The 25,276-nt window shown below is 34.9% G+C and overlaps 1 protein-coding gene across 4 annotated transcripts in view; it reads left to right on the top strand.

The window, feature by feature from the left end:
- Nucleotides 1-25,276, top strand: part of rap1gapa (RAP1 GTPase activating protein a) — a 129,246-nt gene that overhangs the window by 15,819 nt on the left and 88,151 nt on the right. For 2 of the 4 annotated variants that reach the window (XM_051096525.1, XM_051096521.1), the window contains exon 1: nt 14,058-14,191. The exons of 1 other annotated variant lie outside the window; for it this stretch is intronic. In XM_051096525.1, coding sequence (XP_050952482.1) covers nt 14,148-14,191 — 44 coding nt within the window. In that variant the 5' untranslated portion in view covers nt 14,058-14,147. Of the gene's footprint in view, nt 1-14,057; nt 14,192-17,290; nt 17,392-25,276 lie in introns of those variants that run through there. One more of the 4 variants, XM_051096522.1, reaches the window with a different exon arrangement.

Below are 25,276 nucleotides of genomic sequence, written 5' to 3'. Positions count from 1 at the left end.
GACTTGCTTATCAGACTTATCAGATTTGATAATGTGAAATATTAGACATTTAATTGTGCTTTCCTACATTTTACATTCATACAAACGTTTTAGCATTATTTATATGCCATTATACTATTTATTAATATCATAATTTGTATGCCTTTATAATATTTATTAATATTTAAATTCACTTTTATACAGTTGAGGTTTACATTTCAGAATCTGCAAAATGTTAATTATTTCACCAAAATAAGAGGGATAATAAAAATGCATGCTATTGTTTATTTATTACTGACCTGAATAAGGTATTTCACATAAAAATATTTACATATAGTCCACAAGAGAAAATAATAGTAATTTATATAATTTATAAAAATGACCCCATTTAAAATCTTACACCCCCTTGATTCTTAATACTGTGTTGTTAACTGAATTATCAACAGCTGTGTTTTTTTGTTTAGTGATAGTTGTTTATGAGTTCCTTATTTGTCCTGAGCAGTTAAACAGAAAAATCCTTCAGGTCCCACAAATGTTCTTTGGTTTTCCAGCATTTTTGTACATTTGAACCCTTTCCAACAATGGCTGTATGACGTTGTGATCCATTTTTTTCACACTGATGACAATTGAGGGACTCAAATGCGACTATTACAGAAAGTTCAAATGCTCACTGATGCTCCAGAAGGAAACACGATGCATTAAGAGCTGAAAACAGGTGAAAGAGCTGGTGAAAACGTTTGAACTGACCTGCTACTGACCTTCAGAAGCTACAGAAGATAGTTACATATTTCCCTGAAGAAACTTTTGTAGCCAGTCAGTACTAAATGAAAGTCAGTACTAAATGAAAATATGATATTTAGGCAAAATAAGAAAAATGTACACATCTTCATTATGTTCAAAAATTTTCACCCTCTAGCTCTTAATGCATCATGTTTCCTTATGGAGCATCAGTGAGTGTTTTAACTTTCTGTAATAGTTGCATATCTGAGTCCCTCAGTTGTCATCAATGTGAATGGATCTCAACATCATACAGTCATTGTTGGAAAGGGTTTAAATGCACAAAAATTCTGGAAAACCAAGAATTTCTGAGACCTGAAGGATTTTTCTGAAGAACAGCGGGCAGTTTAACTGTTCAAGACAAACAAGGGACTCATGAATACACAGCTGCGGACCATTCAGGTAAAAACACAGTATTAAGAATCAAGGGGATGTAAACTTTTAAACAGGGTCATTTTTCTAAATTCAGCTATTATTTTCTCTTGTCGAGTACATGTAAACATCTTTTGTGTGAAATATATTATTCAGGTCAGTACTAAATAAACAATAACACGCATTTTGTATTATCCCTCTTATTTTGGTAAAATAATTAACATTTTCAGACTCTGAAAGGGGGATGTAAACTTTTGACATGAACTGTAGATAGATAGATAGATGGATAGATGAATATCCATATTTCATACTGTACATTATAATGTTGTAATCCCTAAATTCACATTTATTTAAACAAAATACTGTAAAAATTTTAATACTGGCTATTTACTGGTTATCAGCCATAACATGACAATAAGTATCAGCCAGAACTGGAATACCATTAACACACACACACACACACACACACACACACATACACACACACATGTCTGGTTTATTATCTTTGTGGGGACTCTCCATAGGCACAATGGTTTGTATACTGTCCACACTGTATTTTCTATCCCCTTACCCTAACCCTACCCCTAAACCTAACCCTTACAGAAAACTTTCTGCATTTTTACTTTCTCAAAAAATCTCATTCTGTATGATTTATAAGCTTTTGTACCCATGGGGACCACAAGCCTGTCCCCACAATGTCAAAAATTTCAGGCTTTACTATCCTTGTGGGGACATTTGGTCCCCACAATGTAGCAAAAACAAGTACACACACACACACACACACACGAGACACACAAAGTGGTCCAAACAGCTTACATATGCGCTATATTTCAAGCCTTTCAAAACCAGACGAAATTTCTGTAAATAATGACTTAAATCAGTTATTCATTATTGGGAGTATTAAGATAATTTATCACTAAAGGTTGCATTCATTTTCCACAGGCTCTCAGCTTACATTCATGTATCTCAGAGAATCCATCCACATACACTGTGGTCATACACAAACAGCATATCGCTTGGCAGTCATGGCAGCATGAGTCTGTAGAGCATGCTCTGAATGAATGTGCACTGATATGCTGAGTTATATAGGGCATCCCTAGAAGCTCCAGGTGTATTGCTGCATCACATAGATAAGAAAGTCATTTAGCTCTGCTGTGATACATAAGTACACCTCTCTCTCTGCTGGGCGCCTTGTGAGATACTACACGTATAACTTTCTGAATGGTCTCACTGGACACAAAAGATGCTATTTTTGTTGTTTACTTGATATCCTGCTGTATGCAGGATGATCATGTCAAGGACAGCAAGTTATGAAGACATTTTTAAGCGACTGTCTTCATTGAATTCAGAATTTAGCAGCACTTTGTTACTTTGTTCAGGTCATTTGAAATTGTTAGTTCACTTAGTCCATTAAACTACATTACATTTTAATTAATTATTTAAAAATCATTATTTCATTTTTATATTTTTATATTTCATTATATATATTTATATTTGCTTTAAATAAACTCTAAAAATAAACATTGCTCCGAGCAATGAATAACTATCAGCAACTCCAACAGCATAATTAATGCATTTAGGAAATGGCAATACAATAATATATATATATATATATATATATATATATATATATTAGTAACTGCATAATTTGTTCTATGCACCTTTCTGTCCTCTTTTTATTTCTATCTCAAGGTTGTATAGTCTTGTTAGTGATGTAAACTAGAGAGACTATAACACACCTGCTGTGTCATGCTGTCTCATGACATGCATATTAGAAAAAAGAGATGCTTTCATAAGCCTGTATAGGATATTCATCCTCAAAAGTGCTTATTGGAAACCAGCCAGTCAGATTACAGCTTGTTAGTTTATGGCTTGCCAGACTGAGAAAGTGCTTTCCAGTTTTGTGTGTAAAATACATCAGATGGCTAGAGAACGGACTGTGGACAGTTCATGTTAAAGCTGAGTCAGAGACTCATACACACACACATTACCACATTTCCTTGCAGTTTTATGATCTGCCAGCAGGTGCCAGTGTTGGCCTGAACAGACTGTGCAACTTGCACTTCTTCAAATGTGTTTACAAATGTAAATGCATTGATATAGGAGGTATGCATCCGTGTGAAAGAGAAGGATTGAGCTCTCAGCCTCAGAAAAGAAAGATGAAGTCTGGTTTTGCTTCAGCCTTTGGCTATTGGTCTGGTCTAGCTGGCACAGGAGTATCGTGACATCAAGCATCTATTATTACTATAATAGATCTTCTCTTCATGGCACTGAAATCGATGGGCACGGAAGATGCCCATAAACAGTCACTTAGTCAGGTCATTGATCCAGTGAGGAGTTTCCTGGGAGGAGAGGGATCTAGTGTCTGCTGAGAAAGTGAATTTAATGGTCTTCTGTTAATGCACTGTGATGAATCTGTTTTAGAGAATGTCTCTTCTTAGCATTCTAACAGGAAACTTTATAGAAATTGTGTAATGTGTGTCTGTTATGTCTGTGTGTGCTGTATTTATGAGACGATCAGAAAAGGTTGGCAGTGGTTTTCGCTTCACTGCGCTTTATAGATGCCATTTTTGGCCGGTGTCTTTTCGGTAGTGGAGTCATGAACAATGACCTTTACTGATGCAAGAAAGGCCTGCAGTTCCTTCATTGTTGCCCTTCGGTCTTTTGTGGCTTCCTGGATGAGTTGTCACTGTGCTCTTGGAGGAATTTTGGAAGGTTGGAAACTTCTGGGAAGGTTTGCTACTGGGTTTTCCATTTGGAGACAATGGCTTTTACTGTGTTTTTTTTTGTCACCAAGAGCATTTAAAATAGCTTTGTAACGCTTTCCAGACCGTCATATTTCAATCAAATTCCTCATTATTTTTGGAATTTCCCTCAAGTTTGGCATAGTGTGTTACTGGGTAAACAACTTCATGCTGTTAAATAAGTTCTGTTTAAGTGTTTTAATTGAAAAGAAGAAAAGAAATTGGCAGTAACCAGACTTGGTTGCATCTAATCCAGCTGAATCTCATTATGTATGCAGTTCCATGTCCAAAAGCTGAAAAAAGCTTCCTCCACAGGCAGCATACAGAGGTAGGAAGGCAACAAGGCATGTCTAAACAACATCTTGTCTACTGAGATACCTGCATCTGATCGATTTTTTTGAATGCGGCATAGATGTATCCTTTGCTGCCTTTGATATCCCACAGTACTCTGCATTCAATTCTATGACCACTGACCCTTCGCAAACAGTTTGACTGACAGACGAACTGATCAATCATAATGCAGAATCCACCATTTGGGCAAACAAACAAATCAGACCAGAGAATAGATTAACTTTGGTGGGTTTGTAGTGTAAGAGCGGTATTGTTTGTCGGACATTGCAACAGTAACTAAGGAGGGCAGGTTTTTGTGAAGGGTCAATTAAGCTAAAGAATGCTTCTGAAAGTTGTGGTTGATTTTTAGTGTTTGTGTAAATGTCATTTTTTGCTATGTTTTTCCACTTACGTCATTTCTAGCAAGAAATTCATATTGTAGTATTTGAAAATTCGCACCAGAGCTCTCTCAGTTTTGTTGTAGATCTTTAAACCATTATGTGTCCTATTATTCCTCAGGTAAAATGCTGAATATTTCTATTATATTGTAATATATTGTGAAATTGAAATAAATAACAAAACTAAACTGAAAATTTTAAATAAATCCCAAATCAGATAAATTTTCAATCAGGGTTTCATCCCTATCACAGTGTTGAGACTGCACTTGTAAAGCGATATCCAATGATTTATGAACTAGTTGCTGATTCTGGACACTTATCAGTACTTGTACTTCTTGATCTTAGTGCAGCATTTGGAACTGTTTCACACTCCATACTCTTAAGCAGATTGGAATCTATTTGAATTACTGGTGCAGCTTTATGTTGGTGTTCCTCAGGGTTCTGTCTTGGGACCTCTTCTCTTTCTTATCTACCTTTTACCAATTTGGCACCATTGGAAGTACTGTATGGGATTCATTTCATTCGTCGTTGTGCTGATGACACCCAACTTTATCTGTCTTCTAAACCCTCCACAAAGTTCCCTCCTTCTGCTCTTGTTGAGTGCCTTGATGAATTAAAAACTTGGTTTTCAAATAATTTTCTCAAACTGAATAGTAGTAAAACAAAAATTATTTTTGTTGGCATAAATAACACAATAGATAGGTAAAATATTTCCTCTGTGATAACAGACAATTGCCCTGTTACTCTGTCTAATCAAGTAAAATATTTGAGTGTCTTCTTTGATAAAACTTTGTCTTTTGAAGCTCATACTAACAGTGTTACCTGTTCTGCATTCTTTCACATTAGGAATATCAATTGTCTCCATCCTGTCCTCTTGCTGAAGAGTACTGCTACTCTTGTAACATCACAAATCAATTATTGTAATGCTTTGTTTTATGGGCTTACTTCCAAATTACTTCTCAAATTACTGTTGTTACAAAATACTGCTGCTCAAGTTATTACCAAAACGTCCATCTCTGAACATATCTCTCCTGTTTTACAAAATTTGCATTGGCTCCCAGTTAAATTCCATCTAAATTTTAAAGTTTTACTTTTAACTTACAAAGCACTCAACAATTTGGCTCCTTCATATCACACTCCTTCCCGTATTTTAAGATCGGCCTTTGCACTTACTCTTGTCCTCCCATGCACTCGGACAACTTCCATGGGGTCACAAGCTTTTGGTTATGTGGCTCCCCTTTTATGGACCTCACTTCCAGTGGAAGTTTGCAGTAATTCAAGTCTTGTGGTTTTTAAATCTCATCTTAAAACTTATTTGTTTAGACAGGCTTTTATGTGTTTTTTTTTTTTTTGTCTGTTTGTTGTAGGTGCTTTTAATGCTTTTGTTTAATGTCAGTGTTTCACTCTGTTTAATGGACTTGGTAAGGTGTCCTTGAATGCCATAAAAGGGGTCTATAAATGAAATGTGTAATAATAATAATAACACAAATTAAAGAAATATCTTCATATAAACAGATTGTTGTTGCCTTTGCTCTTTCCATTTAAAATTACTACATTTTAATCAAAATCCAAATAAAGATGTGAGCAGTTTTTTTTTTATTAGAGTTTATCAAATTTTCAAGTAAAAATAAAATGGTCTGATTTTAACTTTGTGAAATTATAATATATAAAACATATCTGCACGAAACAAAAACAGCAGACGGGCTGAATGAGAATGCAGATTCACTTTGTAACGGCAGGTGGGGCTTATGGGACAGCAGCAATACAGCGTTTTCTTGGTTACTGAGGTAAATAAAGCACACGTTGTAATATTATTATAAAGAGGCAAGATGAAAAAAAAAAATACTGTCTAAACTTCAAAGTCAGTTCCCCTCAGAGATACATTCATATAAACCCCCACCCCCAAATCTATTGCGATGTGTTTAACATCTCAACCAACTTGAATTTTTACTGATTTTCAACTGGGTCGGGCTGACATCTCAAGAAAATACCATCGTTACATCGCTAGTAACTACTAGGGACATACATTTTCACACAAGCCCAGTTGGTATTGGCTAACTTTTTGCTTCAAGTATTGCATTTTCTGAGGGTATAAACGTTTGTACATTGCGTGGTTAATGTATGATAGACCTCCTCATTCCGAACAACTTTGCCTCTAGAACCACTGCTGTCAATCAAACCGATCAAACCGTTTTTTAAATGATTGAGAAAATGTGAAAAACCTACTTTTGTGAACTAGTCCAAGGGTTTTTGTTTAGTCTGGAAAAAGAACACTGCAGTGAAATTCTCTGGACTCTTTAGGTCAATAATTATCAAAAAACATGTTGAAATTTACCTTTTGTGAAGCTATAACAGAGTCCTTTAGAAAAGGGGCCTGTCCAAATATACCCAAAAGCCTATAAAGCCTTAACAAAAACTCAAAACTTCACAAAACACACTGAGTACATGCGACAGGTGATTATAAACAAGCATGCAAAGTTTCAGATCACCTCACAGCTGGTGCTATAACAGTCATAAATGTTATAAAAAAACATATTTCTATGGTAGATCACCTGGATTTGGCAAAAATGCTTTTTAAATAATTGATTTGGGTGGTTACAGGCTTGCTAAATAATATGTAATGTCTTTTTTCTTATGTGCTTAAATACCTAAAGTGCTTGAACCCCGGTAACTGCTTATTTTTTATTATATTATAAACAGAACCTGAATGTTTCCTATCTGTTATGTTTCTTTTTATTGAAGAAAAAAAAAAAAAAAAAAAAAACCTCATTTCCATGTGTGTCCATCTTTTCTAGGTAAGCTTATGGCAGGCTTGAACAACCGTTTCTTTCTCAGTGTGTCTGCAGTGGTGCACAGGGCTCCAGTGAAAGGGCGCAGTGTGCAGGAGGCCTTGTCTGCTTCCCTTGCTGGGACATGGGGTCATGTGGACACTTCTAAACATCTTCCAGTACATCTACGGCCTATTTAAACATCACAAGCCCATGACTGCCAGTGAAAAGTAGTTCTGTGTAATTTTTTTTTTCCGTCTGAGGCAAGCTCCAGACACCCATAAAAGAGTTTTATGAGTAAAGTTTTACAGAAAGTAATCTTGTTTTAGCATGGCTGAAGCGCAGTGTGAAAGTCTGATAAAAATGAAATGCAGCCGAAGATAAGCTGTAGTTTATTTCCAGCACAATTACATTTTAAATACGTGTCACCATTAAATCACCTCTTTGAAATACAGTCTTAGCCTTGGCCGAACCATTTTTTATATGCTGTGGCCATAAGCAAGGTGTTTATCATGAGACAGAGTAAATGTTATGGTGTAATTAACCCTCCCGTCTGACGGGGAAGCAAGCTGAGCCTTTTCACGCCGCAGGATCAACAGCTCATAAACAACTACACCACTGTCTACACTTTTTCATTTCAGCTGAAAGCAAATCTTTGATGGAGCGCTACTTTTCAGAGCCTCTCTGTTATTACAGAAGTTTTCAGACTACAACCTATGAATTTTCGCCTTGACTCTGATTTTTGTCTTCAGCAACATGTTATAAGTTCAAAGCTCATATTAGTTTCTTGGTCTCACTGTTGAAAATCCCATTTGTTCAGGTGCTGTAAAGGACATGAGGGTTTATTGGCTTGTGAATGGGACCTGCCACGTTCATTTGTTTGAGATGTGACTGATACGGCCTCCGTTTGCCCCTCAAACAATAAGCATTCTCTGTGGAACATCTGGGTCTGTCTGAAGCCTTGAAATGATGAACAGCGGTGGTCCGAAGCAAAAAATAAGAGCTGTGTAAACAGTATTCTCATTTGATCAATGTCTGCCTGGCAGTTTATTCCCTAAGAGCAAATGTCTTTCAGTTGAGAGCAGCCATCTGAGTCAATGAGGACAGCCTGTCCACTCTGCAGACGGATTGACAATATATCATGGCACACGTCAGATCTTTCATGTAGCCAGACTTTCTTTAGGTAGATAAGTGAATTTCATTTGGTTGGCCAGTTAGTCACTAGAAAATTAAATTTGAATTGAGGACTTTGCCCCGTTTCACACCATAAAGTTAAAGTGATGGTTGATTGGTTTTATTCTAGGCTTGATTGTGTTTATAGGGTGCAGTCTAACACGTGTTAATGCTTTGTTAAAAAAAAAAGCATTATTTTTCACATCATTTACCTTTATTCTATACCACGCTGTCCCTTCTCCTATTAACACTCTGATGATTTCCTGGTTTTATGAAGCCTCTTCCTCAGAAATACGCAATGGGCTCAGATTGGTTAGCTGGATCAGTGTTTTGTGATTTGCTAAACCAACTAGTGCATGTTCAGAAATGTCACACCCCTCACCTCAATGGCATGCGCTGCTGGTGTATATAAACAATGGCGTTGTTGAGCCTGATTGAGACCCAGAGAATATTAGTGAAGAGGATTGTGCAAAACCTGTGCAAGCATGGCTCTTAAAGGACTCATTAGAGAATCATTAGAAGACAGAATTGCGATTCATGTATGAATAGATTTTTTGTGCACCCCTAGTTTTGACGGCATGGCAGCAACTCTTCCTCTTCTCTAAAGCGGTGGCCTTGCCCTTTTGTTGCATGTTCCCAGGGGTGGGGTTTATGTAAATGTATGGGTTTGTGATGTCACCAATCCAGGAAGTAACTTGTTATAGTCCCTACCGGCTGTATTTGTAGGCATTAAACTGCCATAATTTTAAAAGACAATATCTCAGTTCGCATTGAACTTTTTAATGCCATAACTTTGCAGATATTGTTTATGCTCAAAGAGCAACATTACACACTAACTAAAGTTAAAAAGGTGAAATCACAATAAACTACATCTTTAGTCGTGGCCCTGTTTTAATAATTTTGCTAATTTTAGTAAATCATAGCTATGTTTTACTAATTTGTTCCTTCATTTTAGTTAACTGTAACGTTATACTGATACAGTCAATATTATAAAACAAAAAAAAAAATTATAATTAAAAGTATAATATAATATATATACAAATTTAGAATGTAATAATATAAATATATTTATATATAATATAATATATTTGATAAATATTTTTAAATATTAAGAATCTAACAAGATAATAATTGTAAAATTGTAAAAAAAAGATATATGTGTATGTATATATATATATGTGTATGTATGTATATATGTATATGTATGTGTATATATATGTGTGTGTATATATATATGTGTGTGTGAATGTAACAAAGTATAATTATGTAATTATATAATATTTTGATTATTAAAAATAAAATATTTTTGATTATTAATAATATTTTGATTACTAAAAATGTTGTAAATATATATAGTATATGTAAAAAAGCCTTATAGAGAGAGAGAGAGAGAGAGAGAGAGAGAGAGATAGATATACACACACTACCAGTCAAAAGTTTTTAAACAGTAAGATTTTTAATGCTTTTTTAAAGAAGTCTCTTCTGCTCACCAAGCCTGCATTTATTTTGAAATATTTATTATTTATTATTTTATTATTTAAAATAACTGTTTTCTATTTGAATATATTTTTAAAATTTTATTTAGTCCTTTGATTTCAACGCTGAATTTTAGCATCATTACTCCAGTCACGTGATCCTTCGGAAATCATTCTAATAATCTGATTTGCTGCTCAAAAAACATTTTTTATTATTATGTTGAAACAGCTGAGAATTTTTTTTTAGGATTCTTTGATGAATGGAAAGTTCAGAAGAACAGCATTTATCTAAAATAGAAATCTTTTGTGACATTATAAATGTCTTTATCATCAGTTTTGATCAGTTTAAAGCACCCTTGCTAAACACAAGTATTCATTTAAAAGTTATTTCCCAGAAAAATAAAAAATAAAATAAAATTATCCTGACTCTGAGCTTTTGAACGGTGTAGTGTATAATGTTACAAAAGCTTTTTATTTTAGATAAATGCTGATCTTTGAATCTTTCTATTCATCAAAGAATCCTGAAAAAAAGGTACTCAACTGTTTTAAATACTGATGATAATAATAACAATAAAAATGGTCACAGGAATAAATTACATTTTAAAATATATTAAAATAAAAAGTAGTTATTTTAAATAGTAAAAAATATTTCACAATATTACTGCGTTTGCTGTATTTTGCTAAAAATTGCTTAACAGGTTTATAGTAATTTTTTTTGCTGATTTCACCACACTGTATACAACCAAAATAATAAACAAACAAAAAAATAACACGTTATGTACTACAATTCTGCTAGGCAGCACTTCAGTGTTTATGAATACAGTGTAAACCTGTTGTACCTGTTGAAATGGATGCCACGTAGACAAAAATATGTTTGTTAATGTGTGCGATGTAAAACAGGCCATTTACTGGATATATTGTGTGCGTAAGTTTTTTCTTACAGATTTTCGAGTCAGTGGAAAAGTGCCAAGTAGTCATTTTATTGAACTTGCTGTCGTAAACCTGGACTTCACCCATGAGTCAGCAGTTTTGCACTCTTGTCACTGAGCTTTCAGCCGCTGGCTAGATGTGTCGGAGTGTCTGGGTTTGAGAGCAGCACGTCAGGGTCGATAAAAACTATCACTGAGATCTCTGCTTTTGCGTTCTTTTGGAAATCTGTGTGCCATCCACTCCTGATAAAGGACAAAAACATGTACCATGCAGCAAAAGTCAAAGAAGACTCGAAACTGCTCAAAAACAGATAAATCCTGAAACTCAAACATGGTGCTGAGCAGCTGTGTTTTGCTCAGTAATCAGAGAGACATTACAGCCAGACTCATACTGTACTGTCCCACAAGTCTCTTAAAGGAGAAGTCCACTTTCAGAACAACAATTCACAAATAATTTACTCACCCCCTTGTCATCCAAGATGTTCATGTCTTTCTGTCTTCAGTCGTAAAGAAATTATGGTTTTTGAGGAAAGCATTTCAGGATTTTTCTCCATATAATGGACTTCAATTGTGCCCCCGATTTTAAACTTCCAAAATGTAGTTTAAATGCAGCTTCAAAGGGCTCTAAATGATCCCAGCCGAGGAAGAAGGGTCTTATCTAGCGAAACGATTGGTCATTTTTTTTGGAAAATAAGAATGTGTATACTTTTTAAGCACAAAAGCTTGTGTAGCACAGGCTCTGGGATGCGCGTTCACAACACTACGTACTATTGAATCAGGTCGAAAGGTCATGCCGAACGTAGGCGGAACCACAGACCCAGTGTTTACAAAGCGAACGCGCAAAGACTAAGAAAGTGCAAGTAAGTCAAACGCTGTTTACAAACAAAAAGGTACAATGTGTCGGACGATTCTGAAGTTGTAGGAGAAAATAAGATGTATTTTTTTGCTATACTCTACCATTTTTAGCCGGAGTACACAGACGATGAACTTAGACATGATTCGTAGTAGTGATGGCAAGTTTGAATCATTTTACCGACTCGAATCTTTGAGTTCTTTAAGTCATTTCGTTAATTTTAGCAAAATCAGCATCAAGTGACAGCCCCATAAGATGAATGAACGACTCGAAAAACCCGTGGACTCGAAACAGGTGAACTAATTCCAGTACAGAACCTAATAGGATGTTGCGCATGCATGACTGAACGAATCACTTCCAGAGACGACTCGTTCTTCGCGAGTCACATTAAAGATTTGCTCAAAATTAATGAATCATTCAAAAACGACCCGTGGACGCACATCCCAGAGCCTGTGCTATGTGAGCTTTTGTGCTTAAAAAGTATACAAATTTTTATTTTTCGAAAACAGTGACTGATCGTTTCGCTAGATAAGACCCTTCTTCCTCGGCTGGGATCATTTAGGGCCCATTGAAGCTGCTTTTAAACTACATTTTGGAAGCTCAAAATCGGCGGCACAATTGAAGTCCATTATATGGAGAAAAATCCTGAAATGTTTTCTTCAAAAACCATAATTTCTTTACGACTGAAGAAAGAAAGACATGAATATCTTGGATGACAAGGGGATGAGTAAATTATTAGTAAACTGTTGATCTGGAAGTGGACTTCTCCTTTAATGACTGACCTACAGATACACTTCTCTTTTGACTGTGTCCAGGGCTCATTTATTATACATGCGCACGACAGAGGAGTAGGTATGTGCAGTTAGGTAAATAGTTAAGTGACTTTGAAAAAAAACACGTCTGTGTCAACAGTTGACACAATGCTTTTGTTTGAGCAGCTGTTATTACGAACAACACAATCCCTAGTTTTTTCTTTTTTCCACTAGCGTCACCAATAATTATTTTAGGGATACATGATATATCATATCATACCATATCAGTTATTATTAGTTGATATTAGAGATTTTGTGTATTTATTTAGTTTACCCAACAATGAAAATTCTGTCATTAATTACTCACCCTCATTGTTTTCTTTGCACACTTGAAGATGTCAGTTGCATTGCTGTCTATGCAGGGTCAGAAAGAATTTCATTTTGGATTTGTAATTAACTGTTTTGAAACTAGTCCCGCCCTAAACTCATGCCATTGGTTGAGGCGATATTGCTGTTCCCCCAAAAATTACAGTATATATAATATATATATTAAAATGGTCTTTTGATAAGAACAGTTTAGAACAGTTTACTAAAACTTTTTTTTTTTTAATTACATTTTTAAGCATTAATTAAAGTTTGAAAAGTGACTTATTTGCATTTTTATTTAATTATTCGGATAAACTGATAAATACTTTTTTTTAGTTGGCACTAAAATGATTAATCATGATAAATCTCTTTAAAAATAAAAGTGTTAAAATAAAATGCGTGCGTACTGTGTATATTTATGTATATATAATATATATACACGTATACATGTTATATATATATAAGAAAAATATGTTGTTTATATATTAAATATATTTATATATAGTATAAATTATATGACTATAAATATATACATGTAAATAATATCATAATTTGTTTACATATAATTATGTAAACAAAAACTTTTATTTTGGATGCGATTAATTGCAATTAATCATTTGACTGCACTAATACGTATGTAGATGAATCACTTTTCAAATTGACATTTATAGACATTCACTTGCTGTTTTGCTTTGGATAGGTGAAAAAAATTAAAGTTCAGCTTTTAATTTTTTTCTTTTCTGTTATATTCCAGTGACAATCTAGTGATTGTTTGCCTATTTTAAATCTTTGACTCATTACTGGTCCATATCAAGATTTAATAGTTTTTTTCCTCCAGTCCATCTGGGTTTTGTTATTACCTTAGCAGACCTCTACCTGAAATCTCATTCAGATGTAATGAGTGTATTTTAAAGGACATTATGAAGACATTAGGTACTGCTCCATTTCTGCCTGTTTACAATAGCGCTGATATGAATGAGAAGTGGGGAGCGGTTACCGGGGCGACTGAAAGTGGACAGAGCCAGCCTCTCAGTCCCTTATTTGCCAAGGAGGCGTGAGAGAGAGCGAGCCAGGGGAGTGGAAAGGAAGGACAGCGTGCTGCATGTGTACAGTTACACACAAACACACGCACACACACACATACCCAGTCAGTCCAGGGAGACAGAGGCAGTGCTGGTGTCTCTGTAGAGTTCTGTCTCTGTTTTTCACTCAGCTGTATCCATTAACCAAGATGCCGCAGAGAAAGAGGAGTTTCACTTTTGGAGCATACGGCGGGTAAGAGCAAAACCTGTTTACCAAAACATTTCACATTCACTTTTATTACTCTGTGCTGTTTAGTGTGATTATAAATAATTTGTCGGGATATTGCCAACTGTGGTTACGGTCTCAGTAGAGAGATATGATATCAGTGTGTTTGAATGCTAATGCATTGTAAAAGGGAGTGTTATCGCTACGAGCAGACTTGATTTCATCACTGCTATATATTTGAATGACAGGACTGCTCTCTTGGAGTGCGATGCATTACGACGGCTCTGGTGAACTGCTCTCATGCAAGTAAACCCTGCTATTAAAGGCCATTATAGCGGAGAGGGTAATTGAGTTTGGATTGAATTAGACACTGCGGTTGACTGAAGCAGACACACATCTAGGCAGAAACCTTGTGTCTGAGAAGCAGCCGGGGAGGTTAACGAAATCACGGGCTGTTTACCCTATCAATCTGGCCTTGAGGATTCGATTAAGCCCGCTTTAAGTGATCTGTTGATTCAGTAGGGAGGAATTCAAACCCCAGATTTTGTCTGACTGAATACCTACAGACTCCAGTGAGATTCCTCTGCCTGTCCGCTCAACAGGTGCAAGGCTGCCATATTTCAGTTCGGTGTTGTCAAGGACAAGTGTTATCTGTGACTGCGTGGCTGATCTGATCACAGGAATGCTGAAGAAGACACATTTAACATGTCCCTCCACAACTGTCTTTAAACAGATAGGTATTACCAGTCAAAAGTTTGGACACATTTCACTGGGTTTGTTTTTCATGGTCTGTTGATCTAAGAGCTTATGCTTAAAAGCTTTTAGAAAAAAATAAATCACTCTAAAACTACCCACCTTCTGGGGGGTATGCAACTCAAATATTGTTTAAAAATTACTATATTTTTATAGACCCTGGACCACAAAACCAGTCCTATGTAGCACGGGTATATTTGTAGCAATAGCCAACAATACATTGTATGGGTCAAAATGATCTTCTTTTATGCCAACAATCATTAGGACACTTTTTAAAAGTTATTTTTATGGGCTTTTTACACCTTTATTGTGAAAGGAGAGGGGAGCGAGATCGGCAAAGGACCTCGAGGCGGGATTCTCGGGTCGCCGTGAGTGCAGTTGCACTATATGTCGTTGCACTAACCCCAAGACTATGGGTGCCAACAACAATCATTAGGATATTAAGTAAGGATCATGTTCCATCAAGCTATTTTGTAAATTTCCTTCCATAAATATATCAAAACTTTTTTGATTAGTAGTATGGATTGCTAAGAACTTTATTTGGACAACTTTAAAGGTGATTTTCTCAATATTTATTTTTTTTTGCACGCTCAGATTCCAGATTTTCAAATAGTTGTGTCTCGGCCGAATATTGTCCTTATTTATTCAGCTTTCAGATCCAAAAATTGACCTTTATGACTGGTTTTGTGGTCCAGGGTCACATATGGCTGGCTTAAAATGAACCCAAAATATGCTGTAAATTATAAATCAGACAAATAATTAACTGAGGCATCAGCGATAATCTAAAGTTGAACATTTATTAATAAGCAATTTAAAAATGTTTGTTATTTAATTATTATTTATTCAACTTCTTAATAATTTTTCATTGATTGATCATATTAACAAATGCTAATTTCCAACCTATTTTGGGTTAATTTTTAAGCAATAGTTGAGTTAAATAAAACTACCCAGAAGGCCGGGTTAAAACAACCCAGTTGCTGGGTTTGTCCAACAACTGTTTCATCCAGTTGTTGTTTTTGGGTTGTTTTTAACCCAGCATTTATGAATTTCTTAAAAAACAAAACAAAAAACAAACTGAATACTGTTACATATAAGGCTAGTTCCTGGATAGAAACAGTTATTAATTTATTAAGTCATGGATAAAAAAATATGACTTTTCAAAATGACAAATAGGTATTTTTAATCTTTAATTCATGTATCAGTAAAATTATATATAAAGTAAATTAGATGTGACAGTAAAATAATATTCTCTTTTCATATTGACAAAATCCTGTTTAAATTAATGTATTATTAATATGTCTGTTTAAATAATTATTACATTTGTTATTGTGTGTATGTGTGTGTGTGTGTGTGTGTGTGTGTATATATATATATATATATATATATATATATACAATTATATAAATAAATTATATATACTATATTTTATTCATAAATTTATTTTTTGCTTTTGGTCACAACATAATTCCTATTTGTGCTCATTTTATATATATTTAAATAATTAAATAAGACTTAATATTTATATAAAATATAAAAATAATATTTAGAATATTTAAAAAATAATAGTAAAGCGTTTGACTGATATAGTGCATACTACACTTTAAAGGGCAGCTTGTACTTTTGCGAGTTTGCTTCACTGACTTTGTTGATGGAAGGAAATTATCCGTATTGATCCTTTTTCTCATTTCACTCAATAAACTGTCTTTGGCTGCGTTTTGACATTTGCTTCGTCCTGAAGATTGTGACATCTAAAAGCCGTCGTCAAAAATTGCTCTAGGTGCAGATAACAAGTGAACAGATTTGCTTTACAGGTGATTGGTGTTTACATGGCCTCATGAACATGCACCTGTTTACAGAACCTAGATAAACACTGTGATGTAGCCGCCTTACTATCTCTCTGAGATCTTTATGTATTTGCCTTTGATGACAATCCCGTTTACAATTACTCATTTGACAGATGGCTTTATCCAAGTAACCTACATTACAAGGACAATCCTGAGCAATGATCAAGGGCATAATTCATGGTATAGCTTCAGTTTCCAGCCTAGCTCTTGAAGCCACAGCCATCTCTATCCTGAACAAACAAAGATTTAGCCTCTGTTTGATTCAGGATCTCATTATGCAGGTTCAGCATGCGTATCTGCATTTGGACGGTCCCCTCAGGTGACCTCAGAATGAAATATGGAGTCATTTTCTAAATGAAGCCTGGTGATGTTATGCTAGCCCATTTCTCTGGCCTCATGAACTCTTAATGGAGTCTAATGAAATAAACAGCAGGTCTAGGCTTTATCCCAGATCATGAAATGCTTTTCCTTTTTGTCTTTCTCTCCTTGACTTAGTTTGGAACCTGCCTTGAGTCATAGGACATGACTCCAGACCTCTCAAAAAGACTCTGAGTGGTCCCTGTTCAGAAACAACCATGTGGAAAAGCTACTTGTTTTGCAAGCAGTGATGCCGATCGCTGGTTTTTGGAGGTCAGCAGATTCTTTATGCCCAATTTCAATGTTCCAGAGGGGCAAAGAATGGGACAGGGAGAGAAAAGTGGGAACACTGGGGAAAAAAATGGTATGAAAGATGGATTTGAGAGAAGGAAAATAACTATTTATTCATGCCATTTTCCTTTGATTCTAGCATGTTGGTTTGTACATATTGTTTTCCATTAACACAGATTTAGTTAAATGACAAAGATTAAAGGTGTTTGTCAGCGTGAGTTTTTCTAATCCTCTGTTTGTTTACTGAGTGGCATTTTAAAGAGGCAGCTGAACTGTTTTCATTAGGTTTTTGCTTTGCATTACAAAGACTATGTGTGCACCTCTCAAGACTCTTTGTCCACTCAACCACCTCTCTCAGGAAGGTCGCTAAACCAATGTTAACCCTTCTGTCCTTTATCTGATCTTCATCTAAATTTACAGTCACGTTCACATTCAGTGGCTGTATCCAAGACGTGACTGAAGATGGATGGATTAATTTTGGTGTTATTTGAGGAGACAAAGATTGTTGATTAGTTCTGAAGGGCAGCTGTTAGACACTTCCTGTACTCACATAGATGGCTGTAATGCCACATAATTCATTTTCAGCAGGGGGGAATGAATTGCACCCAGTAATAGGTTTTTTTTTCTTTCTTTTTTTTTTTTTTTTTAATAAATACATGCTGTTCTAGCACCTGATTCACTAAAGCAGGGGCACCGCTATAGTTTCCGGCAAAGACTATATATAGGAATACTGTGCATTCCTTATACTTATGAATGGGAGAAAGTGCAATGCCCAATATGGTGAATAAGCCCCGCCTTCTAAATAAAGGAGCCAGTCGTTGATTAGTTAAGGCATCGAGTCACTGCAGCTGCCGTTAGAAGCTCTGGATCCTGTAGAAACAGGCACTGTTCACAAACTGCCCATTGGCTGCTCTAGCCTGAAAATAAGCCTTTTTTAACGATATTGTAGCATAAAAAACAATAATTATAAGGCATTTGTTGTCAGATTTCATTTCACTTCTCCATCAGCAGAATAAATTACATTTTAAAATATGTTAAAATCTGAAATTAAATTGTAATAATATAATAATATTGTTGTAATATTGAAATATTATCAACAATATTACTGTTTTTAAGTTGTTGTTTTTTTTTTTCGACAAATAAATACAGCCTTGGTGAGCATTAAAGGCTTCTTTTAAAACCTTTTTTTTTTTTACAGGCTCTAAACTTTTGAGAAAATAGTGTTGATTTTGTAATATCGCTCATTTATCAGTTATTCTGAGAATTCTGCAATTTTGAGTGTATAATATGTAGTTCTGAAAAAAATACAAACTTTCATTTGCAAGAAAAATAGTCTGAATTGCGAGTTTGTACAGTAATTCTGTAATTCTATAATTGTAATTCTGACTTTCTAACTCATAATTGAGAATTTTAATCTCACACTTCTGACCTTTTTTCTCGCAATTGCTAGTTTATATCTTAAAATTCTGAGAAAAAAGCCAGAATTCTGAGATATAACCTCGGAACTGCAGCAAAAAAGTTAGAATTATGAGGTAAAAACTTGCAATTCTGACTTTTTTCTCACAATTAATCTAACTTTCCTAACCTAATCCCACTATCCTAACTTTATAACTTGCAAATTTGAGTTTATATCATGTAATCCTGAAAAAAAAAAAGTCAGAATTGCGAGATGCAAACTTGCATTTACGAGAAAAATAGTCTGAATTGTAAGCCAAAAGAGTCATATTTCTCACAATTGAGAGTTTATATCCCACTATTCTAACATTATTTATATTGTGCAATTCTGAACAAATGTCACAATTGCGAGATACAAACATTTACGAGAAAAATAGTCAGAATTCTGAGTTTGTAATTCTGACTTTATAACTCTTAATTAGAGAGTTTTTATCTCACAATTCATACTTTTTTGACAATTCACAGACCTTTTTTTCTCACAATTGCTAGTTTATATCTTATAATTTTGAGAAAAAAAGTCAGAATTCTGAGATATAAACTCAGAATTGCAAGAATTAAGTCAGAATTGCGAAATAAAAACTTGCAATTCTGACTTATTTCTCACAAATGAGAGTTTATATCCCGCTATTCTGACCTTACAACTGTGAGTTTATATCATGCAATTTTGAGAAAAAAAAATAGAATTTTTTTTTACTGAAAATAGTGTAGAATTGTAAAAAATGCTATTCTGACTTATTTCTCGCAAATTTCTCCCACTATTCTAACTTGCATTACTATAACTTACAATTTTTAGTATATATCATGTAATTATGAAAAAAATAGAATTGCGAGATACAAACTTGCAGTAAACTTCTAATTCTGATTCTGTAATTGTAATTCAGACTTTATAACTCTTATTTGAGTGTTTTTATGTCACACAATTCCAACCTTTGTTCTTGCAATTGCTAGTTTATATCTTTCAATTCTGAAAAAGGTCAGAATTTTGAGAGAAAAGCTTGCAATTTTTTTTTGTATTTTTTTTATTCAGTGGTGAAAACAGCCTTCCATAGTACTGAGCCTAATTTACATTCATTTAGTGAATTTACCCTTAAACCCCAGGTCAAATTTCAAAATGTTGTCACACGTTGATGCATTCCAGCCCTCTGTGTCACATGACAGGTGCTACTGCTGTTTTCATGGTCTCTGCACCTGTGCTGTTGTGTAACAACAAATGTGGACGTTACAGCTAGGAGACACACTTCTGCTGAAACCTGAAGAGCTGCGAGACGGTCTGCATGCGTTAAGGCACCCGCATGCATTCATCTGGCTGTCACATTGTAGACTCGTGGCTGGTACCACTGCGTTTCAGTACAGTACACCCACTGTACTGTTACTCTTTACTGTCTTTCAGTGGTAGCTTTGAGATGTTGAGTGTTGTCTTGCGCTGAATATCGAGGACTGCTTCGTTTCACACTTTGTGGTTTGCATGTGATGTATACCACTTGAACATTATTCAGTATTTATCAAGAAGACGGACACTAAAATGTGCTGTTTATACACATGGTCTTTTTGCTGGTGTATTGTTCTTCTGTGTTCCAGAGTCATGAAAAATTGATGGCGTTTATGTAAGGTTCTTGTTATGGTACACAGTGTAGAGGGCTAGAGGGCTGTTCTGTTGGTTAACGTCTGTTCCCCAGACAGCAGGTGTAACTCCTTCCTCCTTAAGTACTCACATACTGAGACATTATAGTATCTGTCAACACTGATGTACTGTTTTTTCACAAGTTGCATAATTTCAGAGATTAAAAAAAGAATCGTTCTTTCTGATGTCAAAAATTGTGAATGTCTTGTGTTTTACTGTATTAAATGATTATGCTGTTATTAACAAGAACACATTAAACTGACAGTTACAGTAAAGTGACAGTAAAGACATTTATAATGTTACAGAAGATTTCTATTTCAAATAACTAAGTGCAAATAGCCCGCTTTTTCGGGAGAAGCTATTTACACTACAGTTGAGGTCAAAAGTTTACACCCCCCTTTCAGAATCTGCAAAATGTTAATTATTTTACCAAAATAAAAAGGACCAAACAAAATGCATGTTATTGTTTATTTAGTACTGACCTGAATAAGAGATTTCACATAAAATATGTTTACAAATAGTTCACATGAGTTGTTCATGAGTCCCTTGTTTCACCTGAACCGTTAAACTGACTGCTGTTCTTCAGAAAAATCCTTCAGGTCCCACAAATTTTTTGGTTTTCCAGCAATTTTGTGTATTTGAACCTTTTCCAACAATGACTGTATGATTTTGAGATTCATCTTTTCACAGTGAGGACAACTGATGGACTCATATGCAACTATTACAGAAGGGAACACTCACTGATGCTTCAGAAGGAAAAAACAAAGAATTTGTAGGACCTGAAGGGTTTTTCTGAAGAACAGTGGGCAGTTTAACTGTTTAGGGACTCATGAACAACTATCACTAAAAAAAGAAAAGAAAAAGAAAAAACACAGCTGTGGACATTCAGGTAACACCACAGTATTAGGAATCAAGTGTATGTAACCTGAACGGGGTCATTATTTTCTCTTGTGGACTATATGTAAACGTCTTTTATGTGAAATATCTTATTCAGGTCAGTACTAAATAAACAATAACATGCATTTTTGTATAATCTCTCTAATTTTGGTAAAATAATTAACATTTTGCAGATTCTGAAAGGGGGGTGTAAACTTTTGACTGTACAGCATTACAAAAGATCCCTCCTGAATAATAACTCCAGTGGTGTGGACGGTAAAGCAAATAGCAGTGCATTTTCGACCCAAGTTGGAATCCGCCTTTCGCTGAGCTCGTTCTTCTCCATTTTCATAACACATATGAAATCCATTTTTTTCTTCTTCAATAAAATTAAGGAAACAATCGAAAAGTGTAAAATAAAGTACTTCACAGGTGTTTATCGGTTAGGGTTAGGGGTAGGTGTAGGGAGGGCTTTATTGTTCCAATAAGGCGGCTTCCAATTAATAATTTTAATAAATATTATAATTTACACTCAATACATTATTATTGCATACTGTTTTATAATGTACAATACTGAGCTGCATAATATCTGCCACTTGCACCAAGTAGTATAAATATCATCTAACTAATATTGTTGCAAAGAAAATACTGCTGTTTTTACATAATGCAAATGGAATATATCGCTGTTTGCACTTAGTGTAAATATAGAATATCTGTAAGAAAATACTGCTGTATTCACTTAGGCTACGTTAACACTAGTATGTTTTCCTTTTAAAACGCATAACTTTTGCTACGGTTACGCCTGTCATTTATACTAAACATTTCCAATGTTTATGATAGTATGAAATGTTTTTATGAGCACTAAATCAGCATATTAGAATAATTTCTTAATGATCACATGACAGTGAAGACTGGAATAATGATGCTGAAAATTCAGCTTTGCCATCACAGGAATAAATTACATTTTAAAGTATATTAAATTAGAAAACAATTATTTTATAATTGTAATAATATTCACAGTTGTACTGTTTTTACAGCGTTTTTGATAAATATATATATATATACTCCTTTAACATCTTTAAACATGGTTTATACCACAGAGACATGTAGAACATCTTTATAATTTATCATTGTTTACGTAAGCAGTTTCGGTCTAAGTTTTTATTGTGCTTTTTTTTTTTTAACCCACTGTGTACTTGTTGTTTTTATAATCTGCTGTAATTTACTAAGCATGACATGACATGAGCTTAGTTTGCTTAGTTCCGTTGCTCAGTCAACAGTTTACCAGTCCAGTCGTATTGCGGTAGGTTTGTTTTAAGCATTTTGTTTCCCATCACAAGGCCACTGATCTGTGACCCTGAGGAAAGTTCAGGGTCATGGATTTACTGAAAACACCTAAGCAACTAAAAATTGTTGACATGTTGAAAATTCATACTATTAAAATGTTTTATTCATAGCATTCATAGAGTCAGATTTTATTTATTTTAATTAGGTGTTTTATTTTATTAGTAGTTATTTATTTATTTGAATTAATTAATTAACTATCCATCAAAGCATTCACTAAAACACTCTGTAGAAATTCTCTGTGGGTTTGTGGATCTCTGCATCTTGGGCCGCGGGTGAGGGAAACAGACTAACACACATATTCATGAGCACACTTTATTTATTTAATTTAATTATTTCCTTTTTTTTTAAGATTCTCATTTGTTTGGAGATTAACTGAACCATAAGTGATTCTTGTGGATTGTGCTTTTGTGCTATTGTGCTTTCTAAATTATATGTGACATCCAGCAGTATCGCTGTACTCTCTACTCCAGTAGCCCTGAAATGTTCGAGCCATGATTAATGCTGCGCCTATACCACGCTTAGATGTGTGATACGGTCAACAAGCTTGTGTTAGAGCCAGCTTTAACATCTGATTCAGGAAGTCATTTTATCATGTGTAGCTCCCGTGTAAATATCCTCTCTGGCCTCAATATTGACAAGTCTCCTCTGTATCTCATACTGTACCACTCAGTCACTCCGAAACCTTTATTGCAGCGTTATAAATCCGAGCTAACACAACCTGCTCGTTTAATATATTGTGTGCGCCCACAGAGGTTTGAAGGCAGCAATAGTACATTATTACATTAATTCAGAAAATCCTGACAGAAAGGGCCCCAGGCTCTCTATAGGGCGCAGGAAACCCTCTAGTTTTTGCTCAGAATCCTAGTGATGAATTATACATCCTCACAGTGTAAGGAAACGCAGACTTCCACATACTGATATGCCTGATATAATAATGTATTATCTGTATTGTTCATGATGTACTTGCACTTAAAAAGCAATCCATCCAATTTACCTGCATAACATTCATTTCTGCACAAAGTAAAACATTCAAGAGGAAGGAAACTGTCTGACGTTGGCGAGATAAAGTTAAAGTCACATTTTAATTAATTTATAGGTGCAGATATTTCTTTTAGAATATTTGGAAAGAATTGAGATGTCAAAAGATCATTCATATATTCAGGCAAATATTTGCCTTAGTGTGTGTTTAATACGTCTGTTAATTTTAGCCGGTTAATTACTTAAGTCTATCACGCATGCCGTTGAACTGTAATCCCCTGCGGATATTTTGACTCAGTCAATGCTTTGCTTCAGAGTTTTACCACACCCAGACTCAATTTCCCCTTTTATAAGCATTCTTTGTAAGAGGAGAGGAGGTGAACACGAGTCCAAGGATGAAAAAATATCAAGTTTTATGATTCTCCTGTGGGCCGCTAACACATGACTGGAGTTCTGATGTATCCTCATCCGTTTGTTGGCAACCTAGATTTGTGACCATTTGACAGTTCATAAACATAAATCTTAGTGCTCATAAATATAGCAAACAATAAAATGTATTGATTTGTCAAGGCATTATTTACATACAGGTTGATGGCACCAATGTTCCCTGCTGGTTTCAGTAGTTTGAGTATCTCATGGTGTTTTGGGTGCGTTTGAGTGATGTGCCGTTTATGTGTTTGAGCAACTGGGGGTTTTACTGTTTATTTGCGGATATGAGGCGAGGCTAATTAAACTGGAGAGACTACGAGCGTCCCCAAAGCACAAACGTCAGAACTGACAGCAATTATGTTTTGTAATCTACACACAGGAAGTCTGTCTATTGTCAAACAGATTGTGTGGATTGTTTGAGGTTTGTGGACTGTTCTTATAAATGGATTAAAAAAACAACAACCTATCAGCACACACACACATACACACACAAATATCAGTAAAAACAGCTATTGCATAAGTTGCTAAAGATCTGGTTTAGTATGCTTGAAAGAACTTGCAATTAAAATATAAAAAAATGAAATGAAATGAATAAAATCTCATTTGAGATTTTATCAAAATGTTTACACTGTATTTCAAATGAATGCTGTTGTTTTGAACTTTCTGTTCATCAAAGAAATCCTGAAAAATTGTGTGACCGTTTCCTTAAAAGGAATCCTGGGTATTAAGACTTGTATTGCTTAATACGTAAATTATATCTCTTACTGAAATACGTAGTAAAAAATAGGGGTGGGAAAATAAATCAATGCATCGCAAATCGAGAAATGATTCAGCATCGATTCTGAGATTTTCCAAATGCACCGCGATTCTTTCTCGAGTCGATTCTGAGCTTAGTTTTGAACAGCAGATGGCACCGCATGCTTTAGAAACAGTCGTACTCTGCTTGCATTCTGCTTTACATTAATCTTGCATCATAAAAGCGTTCTGAGCCGAGGTGAAACTACATGACTCTCTTCAGCACTCTTCTCCATGAGCATTTGAGAGTGCAGATAAAAACTAGGTTAGAGCGCCATCTGCTGTTAAAATCTAAGCTCAGAATCAATTCCAGAGAGAATCCAGATGCATTCGGAAGATCTCAGAATTGATCCATGTATCGGTTCT

The sequence above is a fragment of the Labeo rohita genome, chromosome 23 (genome assembly GCF_022985175.1).
Source record: "Labeo rohita strain BAU-BD-2019 chromosome 23, IGBB_LRoh.1.0, whole genome shotgun sequence".
Taxonomy (NCBI): Eukaryota; Metazoa; Chordata; class Actinopteri; order Cypriniformes; family Cyprinidae; genus Labeo; species Labeo rohita.
Note: the sequence above shows the minus strand (reverse complement) of the source record. Positions and strands in the feature narration are given on the sequence as shown.